At 33.4% G+C, this 19,781-nt stretch overlaps 1 protein-coding gene across 1 annotated transcript in view; it reads left to right on the top strand.

The window, feature by feature from the left end:
- LOC143230431 (inositol hexakisphosphate kinase 1-like) overlaps nt 1–19,781 on the top strand; it is a 93,956-nt gene that overhangs the window by 61,520 nt on the left and 12,655 nt on the right. The window contains 1 exon segment of the mRNA XM_076463974.1: nt 4,187–4,334. Within this exon segment, the coding sequence (XP_076320089.1) occupies nt 4,187–4,334 (148 nt within the window).

Here is a 19,781-nt window from a genome sequence, read left to right as displayed (position 1 = left end):
TTTTCCACTATATCCTCGTTCATGGTGGAATCCTGCCTGCTACATGGCACGGAAAGCTAAAAAATGAGCCTGGGATACTTTCCGTAGATATCCTACACTTTTGAACTGCATGGCTTTCCAGCAAACTCTTGCATATCCTTGATGGGTAAGACATCAAAGCCAGAAGGAATCTTGGATTAAGTTCACAACCAGCATATCCTCTACCACCAAAGTCATTTTGGACGAGATTCGAAAGGTCAGTGGACAATATCACTCTGTCCCTCTCTTTATCTTGCTCTCTGATGGCCAGGAAGTAACTGATATCCAGAGCATTGCCAACACTCTAGGTGAAAGCTTTTGTCAGGTATCTTGCACTTCTTCCACTTTATTAGCCATCAAGACTTGGATTAACGAGATTCCCACTGTCCATATCTACTGTCTAGTGAAACCACAGCCAAGGGAATGGGCTTGGAGAAATCACTGGTGGGCCATACTTTTTTAGAACAGATGACCTGCCATTGCTCCTTTTGGCCTTCGCGTCCAGGCAAAATTGGAAAATTGGGTTTGTCCTTGGATAACATTGCAGAATCCACTGGTCAGCCCATCCCACCATGGCTTATTATACAGATGGTTCCAAATCAGGTGACTCTGTGGGCTCTGCCATGATTTGTTGCAGTTTGGTGGTTGCTCGTAGAATCCCTCTACAGCTTCTGTGTTCATTGCTGAACTGTATGCCATTTCTCTTGCCCTGGATCATATTGAATCTAAGCAGTACTCCAACTGCACTATTTATACTGACTCGCTTAGTTCTCTACTGACCCTGGAATCGCTTCACGTTGGCTTACACCCTATTCTCGCTGATATTCAAAACCAACTGGCCCATTTGTCATTAACATCTACTTCTATCCAGTTTTTCTGGATACCAGGCCATGTTGGTATTTGTGGGAACGAGCTTGCAGACACGGCAGCTAAATCTATCTGCTCTGGCACTATCATCACTATGCTTATTCCATACATGGACTATGGTCCTGTATTGAAGGCTCGGCTCGTGCCAGCTGGCAGTCAACTTGAAGTGAGCAACCCAACAACAAGCTTTTCCAAATAAAACCTTATATTGGACTTTGGCCGGTTTGCTTCCATAAGGATCGGAAGGTGGAAGTTGTTCTGACTAGACTACGCATTGGTAACAATTTTTTAACTCATTGTTTTCTTTTATCTGGAACTGATGCACCAGTGTGTAGTTTGTGTAATGTTACACTCAGATCACTGTAAGCCACATTTTACAATGTTGCCATCATTACAACTCTCAACGACGGCACTATTTTAAACGTGTTCTGGCCTGTCCCAAGGTTTGTGCATAACATCATGAGACATTGTTATTGGTGACAGTGACACTGTCCACTTTGATAAAGTTTTTTGTTTTTTAATGGCCATTAATCTTTTTAATGTTGTTTAAGTATTTGATATTTATTCATTACATCTTTTTAATTGTGGTTCCCTTTTAAGATTCACAATCTATCTAGTTTGATTTCAAATTGGAAAATGGCCATGACATTAAATTATTCGACACCAGGACTGGAAGGGCCAACTTCAGGTGGCTAACGCTGCTGTTTGAACTACCCGTTAGTCATCCTGGCGAGTTATTATTACAATTTTGCTGCACGTCTTTTAACACTTTTATTACTTTACTTTTTGATACTGGCCATAATGACCTAAACCTGGAACCAGGACTGGAAAGGCCAATTTCAGGTGACTGACAGTGGATCTTGTACTTACCTGTTAGTCTTCCTGGCAGGTTATGATGATTACCATTTTGCTACAGAAAGTCATTTACATACTTCTATTACTGTAGTTTCTCTCAACATTGTAGACTGGATGTCAACATTGGTTTTGTGCTTTTTCTGTTTTTAATTGCTGTTTTGTTTTTACCTTAATTTCCTTTTATGAATTTTACTACATTTACTTTATTTTTAACGGACATTTGGCGTAAATAGCCTAGCTGTTTTGTGCCATAAAACACAAAATCAACCCAACCTTTATGTAAACTTGTATAATGTGAATAACCAGTCAAAAGCTCAGAATGTCCACTTAGTGGTTTTCTTAGTCATTTCCAAATATAAGATTGTTCTTTCTTTCAAGACGAGCCTTCTTGGTGCTGAGCTCTTAGGCTGTTTGATTTTTTTTTATACATATATACAAATACAGGTTGTTAAATTATAATGGAATACTATGGTATGGGTGAAGTAATTTATTATTTTTTTTGGATATTCAAATGTATATGTGAAATCAAACAAATGTTTTGCATCCTCTGTGTGAAATGTTTCAAGTCTTGGCAAGCTTTGAGATACATATACAAAGATTGTAACTAGAAGAGATAATTTGATTTACTTTTGTATTTACTATTCTATGTTTTAAGAAAAATAAGTTTAAGAACTTGTATGTAAATATTAATTACACACACACACACACACACACACACCATATGTTTGAAATGTTTGTATTTTGCAAAATACTAGTCCACTAAATCACAACCAAGCTTGGTCACTTTGTAAAGACTGAAGGTCAGTTTTTTATTTAGATATAGTAACACAAATGCATGTGTTTCATTTCATTAATTTCTGGATTATTAACCTTGCATGGCTGAAATGTCAATATAATAAAAAATAATAAATGTATAATGTAATGAGATGTAAGCTGTTTAATCTAATGCTCCTGTCTTTGTTATAATCTGTTGTCATTCTGTAACAAAAAAAAAAGCTCAATTGATATATGTTTTTCATTTTATATGGTGATTACAAGATCAGTCAAATTGACTAAATTTTTATTTTCACTAATGAATGTCTGTACAAGTTCAAAGTGTTTTCTTTAGACACATTTCATAAAACTATTGGACATTATAAGGATTTCTCATGTGAAATTAGAAAATTTTCTGATATATAAGTGTTTCTAATTTTAAAATGAAAATTACACTACATGTTGGATAGACAACATGGGAAAATAAATGAGAAAAACACTGCTTAACAAACTTTACAACTTAATTTAAAAAAATCTTAGTTTGTGAAACCATTGTAATGTTTACTGTTGTTCTGCCACATTTCATGACCATACTCTTACTTATTTAAAAGTAATTAATCAGAACTGATTACAAAAGATTTTGCCAAATGATGCTAACACTTACAATTTACGTCAGATTTCATCTTGCCAAATAATGGTAACGTTTACAGTTTACATCAGATTTTATACACCATGCAACACTAAATGCATAGTGCTCTCTGTTCAGGACCACTTAAAAAACAAATAATTGTAATTCAAAATGTTTTCAACAAGCAGTAGTAACATAATTCAGATACAAAATGCATTATTTTAATGATTCACAAATACAATTTAACAAACTTTTTATCAAATGAAAACTTCTAAAAGAAAACAATGAAAAAGTTCCCAGATATGTGGTTTTGTGCTTAAGTATTCTGAACATTTCATTTTATTCCTTTGTTCATCCCTTCAAGAGCTCCGTCTAGTCATTTTAACTAAAAACCATAAGTTACTGCTCACATCAGTTTGTTCACTGTACACTGATATTGGATAAAGTAGGTTATAATTTACATTTATCTTTGCCAGTAGCCATTTTCAAAACTGGGCTTCATTAAAATTATTCTGCTCATGACATTGTAAATGGGAACAAAACCTCAACTAGAAAAAAGTCGTATGAGAGACAAGATATGGCTAAATGTGTTATGAAGGGATGATATTTTATTAAACAAGCCTACACTTTGGAATACTCAGGAAAATTCTGAGTAAAATTTATAAGTGCATTATTTACAGGGAAAACTCCTTACAGCAGCATATAATTTCATTTCTCTGAAAAGTGATCTGCTGTTCTGAAATGGTTAAATTATTGTTTGAATTAATTTTCTCATGAAAAAAAGTGAATGTTTAATTTGATAACTCTCTGAACATTCCTGCACATTTGAAAGATAATGGTTAAAACTTATTATATGAGGATTTGATTTTTTTTTTCAAATAAAAAGAAATCAACATTAAAAAAATCCATAGGATACAGTACTTTGTGTAACTGGATTTTATTAATAGAAAACAACTTGCACTGAGTTTTAAGTCAAGTTTCTTGTGTTTAATAATTGTACAGCATATGTGATTTCATTAATTTTCTTTTTTAATCTTTACAATATTCAGTTTTTGTTTCAAATAGGTATCATTGAAGTAAAGTTTACAGAAGATAGTGATGGTTATGTGACTCTCGCAGCTTATCCACCACAAAAGGTTTATCATCAGGGACTTTCGTTAAGTGATGGTGAGCTGTATCGAGAAAAGCATGGAAAGAATCGATTGCGGCACAGGTATGTTTTGTGGTGTCATGGAATCATAAATATTCATTTATTTAAAATTAATTAAAATACTTGATCATTTGTAAGATAGTTTGCTCTATAACAAAAATAAACTGTATTTTTAGGCACAGGTAAAACTGTATTTTTAAAGAATAGTAAAATACATCTTAGGCATTTTCTTTTTTTATAACTATGTAGAGAAAAAAAAAAAGAAAACCTAGATGAATATATTTTCAGTTTGTAATGAATGTCCACTTACTAAAGTCTTGTAACTTTAGTAAGAGCTGTTTACAAAATTTCTCAGAACAAAGTTGATAACTATCTTATCAATAATCAGTGTGAAAGGTTTTTATAAATCTGCTGAAGCACATTACAGTCCATATGCTTCCTTATGCTTTAACCTATTTAGCTTGAGTAGTCTATGTCAATGGATATTGTTTAAAATACCTACATTTGCATGTTCCTGTACTTTAGTAATTTTTTTGTTTTAACTAATCAGTTGCTACTGTTATTTTCAGGCTGCGTTGAAATGAGCTTCTGTTGTGGCACATTAAATAGGTACCTTACTCTGTAAGTTAAATAGGTTGGACAGTCAGAAGGTAAAATAAGCAATACTATCAAAGTGTGTTAATTTGACCCACCTTTGAAGTGTAAAAGTATACATATTAGAACTCTGAATTTATAAAGTGTATTTTTTCAACATTTAGCAGGCTTTTTTTAACATTAACTTTTTCAAAATGTACTTCTTCTAAAGATTTTTGTGTGAATTTATGGAACCTTTACTTATTTCATTTGACTGAAAGATGATTTTTCCTGCAAAGAATAAAAATTCTTATTTTGCATCTTATAATTTTCAAGTTTTATAAGAATAACCTCTAGATCTCTTCCATGAATTTCATAATTTTTGTTAAAAATAGGGATCTTGTTATTTTTTCTTCTTTAACACAGTTATGAAATTCATCAATAGAGTGAAATGAAAAATTGAACAAAATTAAGTTAACATTTATATCAAGTTTTATAAGGCTGGATTCTTTGCAGTAAGTATCAGCAGTTTGTTGGTGATCAATTTCAATTATAAAAGAACAACACTACCTACTTGTTTAAAATATAATATATTTAAAAACAAATCAGATATATGGACAAACATTCTTTTATGCTAGTAGTTACCATAGTTGTATCCAGGGCTCTTAATTTAAATATTTCTTCCTTTTTTTAATTTTATTTATCAAGGTCCACCGAGGTTGGTTCAGTTACTTCGGAACACAATTGAGGAGACAAACTTTAAACTTCATCACAATATACTATGTATCATTAAATTCACGATCGTACAATCTAAAACTAGAACTCTTTAATGATATTTAGACAAGTTTGATACCTCAACAGAAGTCCAGAGCATTCCAAACAATACTAGATATTCTGTTGCAATAATAGTCAGTTCAACCAATGAGAACTCAAAGTTTTGGCAACATGACAAATAATCTTAGTATTGTAAATATATAACAATTGAACTTATCACAAAATAACACTTCATAAAATGACTAAATATGGCATTTGCACAATGAAAACTATCTAAATCATGATGCTTGAATTAAACTTAAATAAAACAGTTGTGTATATCTAACAGTAAACCCCTCTTCAAGAAAAATAATTTTTTTAGTATATTTTGTTCATGCTCACAATCTATTCCTACAATCTACACCAACATTTACAGTCACTTTGATGGCCTCAATGCAGAGCTGGTAGTCCTGGAGGTATAATGCCCACCCCATTATTCTTGCACTTTTAATTTTGCATCTCTGGATGTACACAAGGGGATAATGGTCCATCTGGATGATGAACTCGTATTCCTGTAGAGGTGGTTATGGATAGAAGATGTGATGACTAGAAGCTCATTCAATCACAGAGTAGTTCCAACTAATCAACATCTTTTTACTGATGTACTTTATGGAAATAGTCCATCTTTATATTGTTGTAAAAGTATTGCTCCAATTCCAATGTCTCGTGCATCAACCTAAATGATAAATGGTTTGCTATAGTCTAGGATCTAAGGATTGGCAAACCTCCTGACTTAGACTTTTTAGCTTTTGGAATACCATCTGCTGTGGTTGTACCCAATTCACTTTATTAGGTTGAATTTTCCTCGTCAGGTCAGTCAGTGGTGCAATGGCTTCAGTGTGGTTTTGAATGAAGTTTTTATAGTATCCTGCTAGAGCATATTGTATGCATCTTAGCTTCTCTTTCATGAGTGTCTGTTGATTCCCCAATTTGGGTCTGACCTGTTATCTTTATTTTTCCTTACAACTCTCTTGAGTTTTTTTCAGGTAGTCTTCCTGTATAGCTGGTCAGAATGTCATCCATATAATGCTGAATGTTGGTGCTTTTGGGTAAAATCTTTCTCATTGTAAAGTTGAATGTTGCTGCTGAGTTGACTAACCCAAAGAGCATCATTTTGAACTGATATTATCTGTCTGGTGTCACAAATATTGTCATCTTTTCATATCATGTCTCCATCAGGATCTGCTAATATCCTTTACTTAGGTTGACCTTGGTAAAGAATTTGGCCCCATTTAGCTTTGCCATGATAGTCTTTGGGTTACCGATAGGTTCAGGATCAAACTTCATTACAAGGTTCAACTTTTGTAAATTTATGCAGAAGCAGTGTGAGTCATCCCCTTTCCTCATGATTATCACTAATAAACAGTAGACTAAATTCAAAGGCTCAGTAATTCTTGTTTCTAACATACCCTCAATTTTTTGCTTGACTGGGTCTCTTACCACATAGAGCATCTGGTAAAGCTTAGCCTTGACTGTATCCCTGGTTATGATCTCAATTTTGTATTGTGTAAGGTATCTCTTGCTCGGTCAATCTTTGAAGATATCTGTATACTAACACAGTAGATCATGTAGCTATTTCTTCTGCTTACCAATAAGTTTTTTTACTGCTGTTGATGTTTTTGCACTGTCTCATCCACACCACATGGTCTTAGGTCTAGTAGGTCTTCATATTCTATGCATCTCTTTATGAAAGCCACACTTGCAATGTCCATTTTTGCCTCAATCATTACACCCATTAGGGCTCCTCCTGTTTTGAAGTATCACTTCAAATGATTGGTGTGATGGATATTTTGGTCTTCACATCCTTTTCACTTTTCAGTCCATTCTGTTGATTAATTCCTGCACTTCAAAATTATCCTTTTACATGATGGCAAATTTTTTGTTGTGTGGCCTTCTTGTCATAGAAGTGTTTTTGACTGCTTTAAACTTCATACAAACTCACAAGCTAATTAACAGGTGTCCTCTACTCAGTATCTGAGGTCTAACACATACTAATTTGTGTTCCTCAATTCTGATTCTTCTCCTCCTATCCACAGTTCTTTCAGTACTTGAACTAAGCCTTATACTGTCTTCCATACACTAAATCAAAGGATGAAAATTTTTTACTTGTCTGTAGGACTTTGCTGTAAGCATATAATATTGCCTGTGAGTAGTTATTCCAGTCACATGGTCTCTCCTGGCACATCTTCAGCATGCTCATTAAGACTTAATTCTCTCACAAAGCCCATTATATATGAAGTTGTGTAGGGTGTCAAAAAGCTGCCTGGTGATGAGTTTGCACACCTCTTGCTTCAGTTCTTTTGTAAACTGGGTCTGTCTGTCACTCACTTTTTCAGGAAAGCCAGCTGTACAGAACACTTTCAGGACAGCTTCTGAATAACATGTCACATGGTCATCTACTGTCAACAGTAGAGATTGGCATTGTTTATATGTATTTTGGTCCAATCAAATGTACAACTAGTTTTTGAATAGCTTTTCTATGAGAGGCATCACATCTAGTGGTGCATTGGCCACCTTCACTCTAGGTATTATGTTTGGCAGATGTCACATGACCTGCAGAATCTGGTCACATCTTCAGTGACTTCTGGCCAGTGGGAGTTGCTGGTGATTCTGTATACAGTTTACATTTCTTCTACATGTCCTCAAGACACTGTCCTAAAGTTTCTGTATTGAAGGGCCTTTCTTTTATGCTTTCTTTAATACCCTTTGAGAATTGTAGGGACTTCTCCTGCATGGTTTTCTTATTTTGAGTTCTAGTGGTGACTGCAGTTGTCTCATCAATCGTCTGTTTCTGGTTCTTCCAGATTTCTACTGCTTGGTATATTAACAATTAGCAGTGTAGATGGATACCTTCATACACACATGGCCTTAAGATCTCCCACATAGTTTGGAATATCCACCTTTTAGAAATATTACCCAAAGAGAGAATACTGTCCCAAGAGTCAGTACATACAGATGTACTTTGCCTGTCATCTGGTCACCAGATACTAGACTGGTTCTCACAATATTTCTTAACACTAACTTTCTTGTCCCTGACATCATCTTCACCTGTAACTATGTTGTGATTTGTTGGTACCTCTTTATGTTTATCACATACTCCAGTCACTACTGATGGTGTTGACCCATTTGCTAACATGATAATAGTATTTCCTTCTTGTGATGAATCTAAAAAGTTGTTTACATTTCATTTCTTATGGTAGCAACACCCATTGTGACATCCACTCTTTTATTGTTTCTTGACAACACCAATTTTGTGGGTAGCCTCAGCTGCTTTATATTGAAATTTCTGCTACTTCAGAATTGCACTTCTCACAATTTTTCCATGACAAGCATAGTGTTTCTTTATTTTTCTGTTGACTTCTTGTGGTCTTTGGTGGCATTCCTGGTTTAGACTTGTTATTCTTGGACTTGCCAATAATATTTCCTCCATAGGCTTGCATATACTGTTCTGATAGTTTGGTGATCTTGTATTTTTCTCTTAGTACTCTCTCATTTAGGAACAGTAACATGTGAATGGAGTATGAGATCATGAACTGTTCACATATTAGTTGATCTGCTAGTCCTTCTAAACTATCTTCACACTTGCTTACATCAGTCCATTTTGTGAATTATTACAAATTGAAATATAGTTTTACCAGTGTCAGGTTTGACTTCTCTGTACTTTCAGTGGTAAGTTCGTAGTGCTTCAATAAGGCCATTTTTTAAATTCTCATATACTGTGGCATCTCCTGATGTCATGTCTGCATATATTTGGAACTTTTTCCTCTGAAAATGGGGGTGAGACATACTGCCCAATTCTCTTTTTCCCAGTTCTGACTTTTAGTAATTCCTTCATGCCTCTCCAGCAAAATATCTATGACATCTTTCTGTTCAGCAAATTTTGGACAGCTTGTGTTGACTAGCCATGATCCTGTTATAATTCTTAGGCCCTTCATCTTTTTGTTGGATGAACTTGGCAATTTCAGTTTATACTCTGATTCTCTCTATCTCCAGTCTCTCTTCTCTTTTCAGTTCTTTTTCTTTTTGGGCTTGCATTTCATGCTTATGTTCTTTCAGTCCTTCTTGTTCTTCCTCTCTTCTCTGCCTTTCCTTCTCTCTCTTTCTAGGGCTTGTTTTTTTAACAAGCTCTAATAGATTGCCATCTTTTGAGCTCAAGTTACTCACCCCTCTATTCACTTGTCAAAGCTAGCTGGCATGGTTATATAGCGTGGTTGACTTCTGGAATATTTTCTCCATCAGTAAATCTGTGTATATAGACTTCTTTGCTGTTGTATACATCTTCTACTGCCATAAGTCCCTGGTGATCATGACTGTCAGGTTTTCTAAGGTCAGATTCTTCACAGTAGGTGTCTGTGACTTGTTGGCAATGCATTTCAACTATAAACAAATAGTAACACAGTTCACTTGTTTTTTTAAAATAAAATATTAAAAACAAATCAAATATACATATATATATACAAATGTTTGTTACACTTTTCATTACTATAGTTGTATCCAGAGTTTTAATTAATTATCTTCTGTCATCAGAGTCCATACAGGCAGATCCAGTTACTTTATAACACAACTGATGTGACAAATTCTTCTCATCTTTGTTAGTACAATACAGTCTGTGATAATTTCACTTTAAATGTGACTGATGTACAGTTATACACTCTTTATTAGTAAATTTGTGATTACTCTGACTAAAACTAGAACTAATGACTTTTGGATAAGTATTTATGATCCATTAGAAGTCTAGAACATTCCATGCAATACTAGATATTCTGATACAATAACATTAAATTAAACCAATAAGAAAATCAAAGTTTTAGCAACATGATGCAGTAATTTCACTATTGGAAACAATGTTTATTCATAATAATAGAATTACGCAAATGATTCATGAAAACCAAACAAACCAAAATTTATTGCTTTTACAAATAATAAATATGCCATTTGCACTATATAAATTATCTAAATTGTAATGCTAATATTAAACTTAAAGAATTGTATGTATCAAACAGTGAATAATACTTTTTTAATGAATAATTTCCTTTTCAAAATAAGAAATTAAAACTTAGTTAATATTAAAACTTAAATTATAATCTACATTTTGCTGGTAAGTTTATTGAAGTACACTTATAATAAAATGTTTAACTGGTTTTTATTCCTTAATAAGACGTATCAGTCCTCATCTTTGGTTGAACTCCTTTTCCTGTAACCCATTCTCAGCTAACGTTTTATATTACAACTTGAGTTTATTTTTTCTTGTGATAGTTTTCCTTCAGGATTGCTTAACAGTATGCAAGTTGTATAACATAATCTTTTGAGACAGTGTAGAACCTAATGGTCTATCTTGGCTGATCCATCCTCTAAATTGAACTAAAACTATTAAATAAATAAATAAGAATCTTAAAGTCAATCCTTATCAGTCATATAGATTTTGAGTTTTCCTTTAAACTTACTCTTACTGCCTTCAAAACATCAAAAGGCAACCCATTCCAAAGGCCAAGCACCTTATTAGAAAGCTGTCTTAGCTGAAGATGATTCCTACACCAAAATTTATACTTCTGCCCCCTAGTCGTATTCTTAATGTTAAGTATAAAAAAAGATGATACATTAACACTATCATTTCTCTTTACAATCTTAAATATTTCAGTCAGAACCCACCACCACCACTTTTCTTTCTTCAAGAGAACCAATTTGAGAGATATCAGCCATTATATCATAGGTACCATTCTAGTGACAGTTATCTGAAATGTTTCCAACATTTCAATGCCTTTCTTAAGATAAAGCCAAAGACAGAACACAACATTCCAAATGTGTCTTAACAAGTAACTTGTACAATGAAATTATAACTTGTATTTAATATTTCTGTAAATACAGTCTTAAATCCTATTTGCCCTGCCACTAGCAATACCACACTTTCTTTCATAACACTCTTAAGGTTATTCTCATCTAAATTTTACTTAAATTTAAATTATGATAACCTGCATGTATTATACTGCAGTTATTGTAATTGAAACCTATTTAGCCTGTTCACTAAATGGTCTAAATCCTTTTGTAAATCAGCAGCAACATCTTCACAGCTAGCAACATCAAGACCTTAATATCTGCAAATATAAGTAATTTACTCACCATTCCTTCATCTATGTCTACATCAAAAAGAGTAAAGACCCTGAGACTGAGCCATAAGATATTCCATTACAGCCATTAATCCAGTATGACTGAACTCCATGTGTAACAGTTCTCTGCTTTCTTCTGTTAAGCTACTCTTGTCCAATTTACTTACTTATCTGCAACACCTATAGAGATTTTTTTTTTACAGGCCTTTTATATAGCACCTTGTCAAATGCTTTCTGAAAATTCAGATACACCAAATCTACACTCTTACCCTCATCTACATATGTAGTAACCTTTTGTAAATAATGTCAAAAGATTTGTAAGGCAAAAATTTCCCTGGGTTAAACCATATTGACTATTCAATAAAATTGTGAACTTTGTTGAAGACTTTGCAAAAACATATTTTACCAGAATTTTCAAAACTTTTTCCACAACTGATGTAAGACTAATGGATCTATAATAACTGGGACAATTTTTATCATTCCTTTGAAAAGAGTAGTTACATTAGCTAACTTCCAATCCTCTCTTACTTGCCCATTATTCAAGGACTGATATAAAATGTAGCAGGTGGTCCACATATCCAATCCTTAACCTTTCCCGAAACCCTTGGAGAAATTTTATCTGCCTCAGGAGATTTATCGTTCTTTAAACTTCCAAATTTTTTTCCCTAATCAGATTAGAATTAATGTAGTCATCTTGTTTGATCTTGTTTCTGTCCATCAACTGTTCAAGATGTGGAATACTGCTTAAATCTTCATTAATTAAATCTGAAGAAAAAAAATTGATAACCCAGTCATCTCATAATCATCAGATACAAACCTTTTTTTTATCATCTCTTAGGGGTCCTACCCCATCCTAACATTTTGTTTACCCTTAGTGTATTTAAAGAAATCCTAACTGTTAATTTTTGTTTTCAGACAACCTTTTCTTGTGCATCCTTTTTGATGTTCTAATTTCCTGTTTCAGCAACTTTCCTTATTCTCTTTAATCTTCTAAGTCTCTTGTAACACCAGTCAATTTAAGTTTCTTACATTTGTGATTTTGTTTAGTTTTACCTCTTATCTTTTTGAGCCAATTTGTTTTTACTTGCAGCTACCATTTTCTTTCTGAGAAATGTCTGCCTTGAATATTTAAAAATTTACCACATCAGTATTTCCAAGTAATTCTTGTTGCATCCTGTCGGAGTTTGTCTTTTTAAAATTTGTAATTAACATGTCTTTATTCCTTATCTCCTTATGCAGCACAACACTGAACCTGACAGAGAAATATCTTATACCCAGATACTTTCCAATATTCACTTTCTCAATCATTTCCACATTTGGAGTCAACAATAAATCTAAAATAGGTTCCTTACTAATTGGTGAAAAAAGCCATCCTGAACAGTTTAAAAAACCTTTTGACCTCATGATTTGACTCTAGCATTTCCCAATCTGTAAGCCTGAAATTAAAATTACCCATATTTATGATTTCATTAACAGCTGGAATCATAATCTCATTGTAAAGTTTGTCACTAATTTCATCAGTATCATTCGATGGTCTGTAACAAGTTTTCATTAAAACATTTTTCCTTTCTGATAGAAACCCATTTGGATATGATCTTCTTGTTATTATCTTTACCCTCAACATCAACAGGATGTAACTCAGTGATGTCGAGAAACCCCACTTGTAGAGAAATATATATGTAAAAAGGGCTCGCTTGGGTTGAGAAAATATTTTATGTAGAGGAGTAAACAAAGTTTCGACCTTCTTCGGTCATCGTCAGGTTCACAAAGAAAGAAAGAGGTAACTGATCGGAAGCTGACCACATGTTTGAAAGGGGTTGTGTAACTGAGTGTCGGAATGTAGAGGGCAGGCTTAGATGTTTGAATATATAATTTTATATTATTTATTATATTATTTTTTAATATAGGTATAAAGGTGTTCCTTTGTATTGGTTTATTTTGGGCTTAAGTTGTATAAGTAAGGCTTCTTTAATTCTGCATTTGTTTGTTTGTTTCTTTATTTAGTATTTGAGTGTTTTCTATGGTTATGTTTATTTGACTTGCAGTGTTCAAAAACATGTGAAGGTAAATTTTTATGTTCTTTAAATATGGTTTCCATTTTTCTACTTGTTTCTCCAATATAGAAGTCGTAGCAGTTATCACATTGTATTTTATAAATAATGTTGATGTGGTGTTTGTCAGTGTAATTTTTGCACAGTATAGACCTCAGTTTTATGCCTAGTTTTTGAATAAATTTGGTATTAACTGGAATGTCATGTTTTGTTACTAGTTTTTGCCAAATGTCAAAGGAATACATCCAAAAAGTTCCCCTTTATATATTTTCTGCTCTGTCAGTTATATTCTCTGCCTATGCAAAACATAATCTAATTATTTTCTCACTATTTACCCTATAGACTGTCCTATCCATATGTATTGTCAAGGAATCATCCACTGCTATAACCTTCTTATCATCCACATTCTTTTCTAACCCTTTTGTTTTCCTTCCCTCCAGTAGTTTGTTTAGAGAAACTTTCCAAGAGCTGAAATATGTTGCTGAATAGAATAGGCTCATTACAATTAAATTTATAACTTATTGCCCTAATAGTATTTTTCTAACTATGTGAAAATAATTTAGCTGATATATTCATTATGTGTAAATGCTTAAGCTACTCTTGAAATCCTGCTTTTATTTCCCACAGTCAGTATACACATCTCTATCTGTTGCCTCTAATCTAACTATGATGGCCTCCAGCCCACAAACTCTACATACAAATTGCACATCTTCATTACTAGCTTCCTTAAAGTACATGCTAGTTCTGGATTTCCAGATAAAATCCATTCCTTGCAACCCATTACATCTAACAAACTGTAAATGCTTAATTTCTACACCAGTTATAACCATTGTTTTTATACTTACAGCCTGAAAATAGATAATATCAAACACCAATAGTCTATTTTTAACATTGTTACTATTAAGGCTGACACATAAGAACAAATCATTAATTTTTTGTATCACTCTGATGTAATAGTTTAGCTTCAATTATGTAGAACTTAGAAATATAACTTTATTAGAAGTAACAGTAAGTTGTCTTTGTATATGTAATGTTAATAATATAATATATTTAGCCTTATAATTATAGGCTGAATTTAAAAAAAAAGGATCTAAGTTAAGAGTAAACAAGTTACCCCTTAAAATATGAGACAATAAACTAGTTTTTAGATTGTGTACTAAAACAGTGCATTTAACCTATTTTAAGATCTACCATCAAGGTTAAATATACCCAAGCCTAAGTTATTACACATATTAAGCCTATTTTAATGTTGTAATAAAATTTACACCACCAAATTATAACACTGAGTTGAAACTTTGACTGTCTTACTTTTATTTACCAATCTTACTACATCTAATTATTCTTGTGTTATTTAACTCAGATTACTACAAATTATAATATTAATATTAAATAACCTTTGAAAATCTATAAGAATGTAATTTTTCCTTTTCTTCTGTCTTGTGTATTTCACTTGATTTATTGCACAATATTTCGACATGTGTATCGGTAAAGCTGTAAGACATCCAAAAATGATTGTAGGCACAGACTTGTAATCCCAGCATAAATCATCCAAGTTTTCTGAAAATATATTTACACACAATCCCTGTAACTTTATTGTACATCTTTTAATTCTTCTTAAGACTGTAGATATAAACTACAATTGTCACAATACTGTAATTAGTTCTCATGGACAGTAGGCAAGAACCATTTAACTTTTTAACACTCCATGTTTTTCATGTAGAACTTTTGAGTTTATTCCTACAAGTTTTGGGTATAAGATATAAAGCCTGTGACTGATATATAACTGTGAACACAAGCTCTGAGTTTTCTGCATTGGGCTATGTCACAAATCCTGTCATTTCTTCTTCTTGTGACAGGCATCTATTTTCTTTTTTTTTCCTTCTAACATTTGTGCAACCCTTTGACATGCAATAGCAGGTATAAGTCATGCAAGTCTTTCGTCTAAGACTGTTGACACTTTATTTATAATTGTTTCATAGTTTTTTTGTCTATTTTCTGTTTTTTCTTTTAAGGTCCATTTGGAAGTATTAGATATGAAAAACTGCCACAACATTGTATATGTGGGTTACTGAAAATGCACATGACATTACTAAAGCCCTCTAGTGGCACAACTCTATGTCTGGAGACTTGTAATGCTAGAAACTGGGTTTTAATACCAAAGGTGGACAGAGCACGGATAGCCCGTTGTGTAGCTTTGTGCTTAACTATAAACAAACAAGCAGTATTGAAATTATTTAACTATCATTAATTAATCACACTAATATCGAATTCACTGCTGAAGAAACTAGTACTCCTGTTATGTATTTTTATTTTTGAAAATCTCATTTTTTGATCCTATAATTCTTTCAGGTATTATACAAATTTGCATAAAATTTATATATATATATATGTGTGTGTGTGTTTTAAGTACAAGTTCAAACACTTTTTGGAAATCAGTGAATATTTGGGAATTTTATATAACAAATTCTAAATTTTGTGAAGATAGAAAAAATACCATAAGGAATGATTAGCAAGTTGTTTACATTATTTAGAAACATAGAATCTCATCTTTTGAAAGGTTTTTAACTTGAGAGGGACTTATCTGTTTTCAAACCTGCAAATGATGATCATTTGTTAAGACCCAACAGGAGCTAAATATATGTAAGGTGACTATAAATAAAATTGTAATTAAGCATATATAGCTTTCAGAAGCTTTAGGAGTACATCATTATGTTCCCACAACTTTGTGCAGCAGAGCTGTACATGTTGGTTTGCTCCTGTCTGTTCTTTCATCTGTTTTGGTCTTGTGGACAAGATATCAGGATTAGAAGGTGGATTTTCACCACTCTTATAGAATAGGTACTAAATAGGATGTTCTGCATCTGATCAACATGAGCCAAAGGCCAAGTATTAGTGGTGTGGGAAAAATTTTCATACTTGTGGACATAATATTTTGATACAAGGTTAATGGATATTTATCATACTTTATGCAACAACTACAACATTCAAATTTTTAGACTTTTTTTAAAACTTCTGAAAAACATGGGTTAATATTCAAAGTCAAAACATTACTGTTGTATAAAACATTCCCCAACCTTCTAGATAATATTTTAATAAAAGAATTATGTAGTTCCTCTTTTGTTGGTTTCACTGATATTCATTAAGTTCTGTACCTGTTTAACTGTAGGAGGTCATGACTCACTTGTTATGGTTGAAGGCACATTCACTCTTTGACACTGTTTGTGTTTTGGATAGTGTTTTTATCTTCACATAATTAGTTTGCAAAATCTCACTAAAGATTATTTAAGAAATGCCAGGAGACCTGGTGCATGTGGAAATCTACCTCCTTAACATGTCAGGCAATAGTCATTGTCTCCTTGCCAGTTTGCTTGTTGTTCATTTAACAAATGTGCCATCACATCTAGTTTTAAAGTACTAGCACATCCTGGCCCTCCTAAAATCTTATCTGGCACTTCACATTAAAGATTAGCATACCATCTTGAACTTCACACTATTAATGAACAAATATAATTCAAGGAAAGTGTTCCACAGGATTGCAATGTATATTAATAACTCCCTAACAGGCTCTGCATTCATTGTAGATATTCTTAGCCAATACACACCACTTTACACAATTATCTTCCCTGTGCATTTGCTTCAGAGATTTGCATACCACAAACACTTCTGCATAATAATGATGTTATGGAGTGAAAGCTTTCACCAATAGGATAACAACAAACCTCTTTATGCAGTGGGGTCCAGGTGGGTTAAGGCATTCAACTTGTAATCTGAGGGTCGTGGGTTCGAATCCCTGTTGCACCAAATGTGCGTGCCCTTTCAGCTGTGGGGGCATTATAATGTTACGGTCAATCCAATTATTCATTGGTAAAAGAGTAGCACAAGAGTTGGCAGTGGGTGGTGATGACTAGCTGCCTTCCCTCTAGTCTTGCACTGCTAAATTAGGGATGGCTAGCCCTAGAGTAGCTTTGCACAAAAAACAAAAACAAACCTTATGCAGTAACTACTTCTATGCATTTATCTATTTTCATTCTTTTTTTCAACACTGAACACATCAGATACGTTTCTTTTTCAGTTTGGGATTTGCAGTGTTAAGGAACTTAATTTCACTCTCTTTTTTTCAATAAACTCTGGACACACTAATTTATGTAACATCTAATATTTATTGGAATCAATTATGTCCTTACCCATGTTATACAATAGGTATGGCTTATGGAGGGATTTTATCTGGGAGTAACATAACAGTCATTGTGAATAGGGTAGTGGTTTCCCTTTTGTATCCAGGATCTTCAGTTACAGTCCTTTCTTCAGGAATTATTTCTTTGTTTTAAGGGAACAATGAGGAGGCCAAATGTGATTGTTGTTGTCCCATACTTCTTAAACCAAACCTTTGCTAATTTCATTTGCCCTTTTCTTGACCAGTTACATTCATCCAATTTCGAACCTCACCCTACCTCTCTATCTGATTTTTATATCCTTGATTATAGTCTTTGTGAATGAATTGAAAATTTGGTTTTGCCCTCCAGTACCCAATGCTTTTGTCTTTTCCTGATCCATTGTACCATACTTCTTTATATCTTCTTTTCTCTGTATCATAAGTCTGAGGTACTCTACTATGCCTCATAATTTTGTAGGCAATTTTCATTCTCTTCATGTCTCCACTGGGATCCATTCCATTTTTACTTTTCTGTCAACACAGGGGTCACTCTATGTTTTACTTATGGATTTTCTCTCCAGTATTTCTCTTTCCCTCAATTTTTATTGTTTCCTTTTCCTCATCCTGATTCTAAAATACATCTAAAGGAGGCAGGGTTTGTCAACAATTACAAAATTTCCCTCACTCCCATACTTATGGCCTGGGAGTATTATTATTATTAAACTCATTTTTGAGCTGTACTCAGCCTTTTATCAGCCTGCAAGGTAGGGAACTACTAGTCATCATCAGTCCATTCATTGCTACCTCCCCACTGTCAGTCATTTCTCTTACTTTTACCTGGCTGTTTGACTAGTGGACCAACTCTTTCCACCTTTACTGGTTATTGGGTGGTCTTGTGTGCAACATTGCATCTTTATCAATACTGTAGGGTGTTTTTCTTCTCAGTTCTTTCTACCTTTATTCAGTCCTTCCTTATCTATAGACCATCTCACCCTGTTTCCATATGTGACAGGGATCTCAATTTAATTTTGTATGCTCTTTTCTTATGCCCTCTTCTAGCCATTGGCAACCTGCAACATATACCACCTTTCTCCTAAGATATATTTTCTCTTCTTGCTTTTGATTGCTGTCTTTTTATATGATTTTCTATCCTGTTCAGTTTTCCTCCTTTAATTCTCCAGCTGCTTGGAAAGGAGACCTGGTTCTTTCTTCCTATATTGCTTCTTTCTGTTTCACACCTATATGACTGAGCAGATCCATCACAAAATGATGATTTGAAAGTGCAAAAACATTGGTGGAGAGCCTATGCTGCATAATAATGACATGGTGCAATCGTCCAATTCACAAGTTACCTAAAGGCTAGTAGTGTACAAATCTAAGATGGACACATGGGAAAGATAGGTTAAATATGTAAGAAGGTCAGTATGCATGAGAAATACAGTTTTAGGTCAGGAAAATGTTAACTTCTGTGTCAGTATTTTTGACAGTTCTTCCTCCTTAAACACAATTGTTTTACTGTACCAGTTTTCAACTATATCTTGGAAAACATTACTGTCTGACATTCTGCATCTACAACATCCATTCATCACTGGCTGTGTCATTATGAGAGACATCCAGTGTTTGATGGCTTATCCCAATCTTACTCTGCACTGAAGAAATTCATGGACAACATCCATTTTAAGCAGGTAGTCACTCAGTGTTCTTACAAATCGTGATATTGTGTGTGTAGACTATATCTGTGTATCATTCCAGTCAACTATTCTAACAATCTCTTTATACACACCCAAATTTAACCTCAAGAATTAAATACTCTATC

The sequence above is a fragment of the Tachypleus tridentatus genome, chromosome 10 (genome assembly GCF_004210375.1).
Source record: "Tachypleus tridentatus isolate NWPU-2018 chromosome 10, ASM421037v1, whole genome shotgun sequence".
In the NCBI taxonomy this organism is placed as follows: domain Eukaryota; kingdom Metazoa; phylum Arthropoda; class Merostomata; order Xiphosura; family Limulidae; genus Tachypleus; species Tachypleus tridentatus.
Note: the sequence above shows the minus strand (reverse complement) of the source record. Positions and strands in the feature narration are given on the sequence as shown.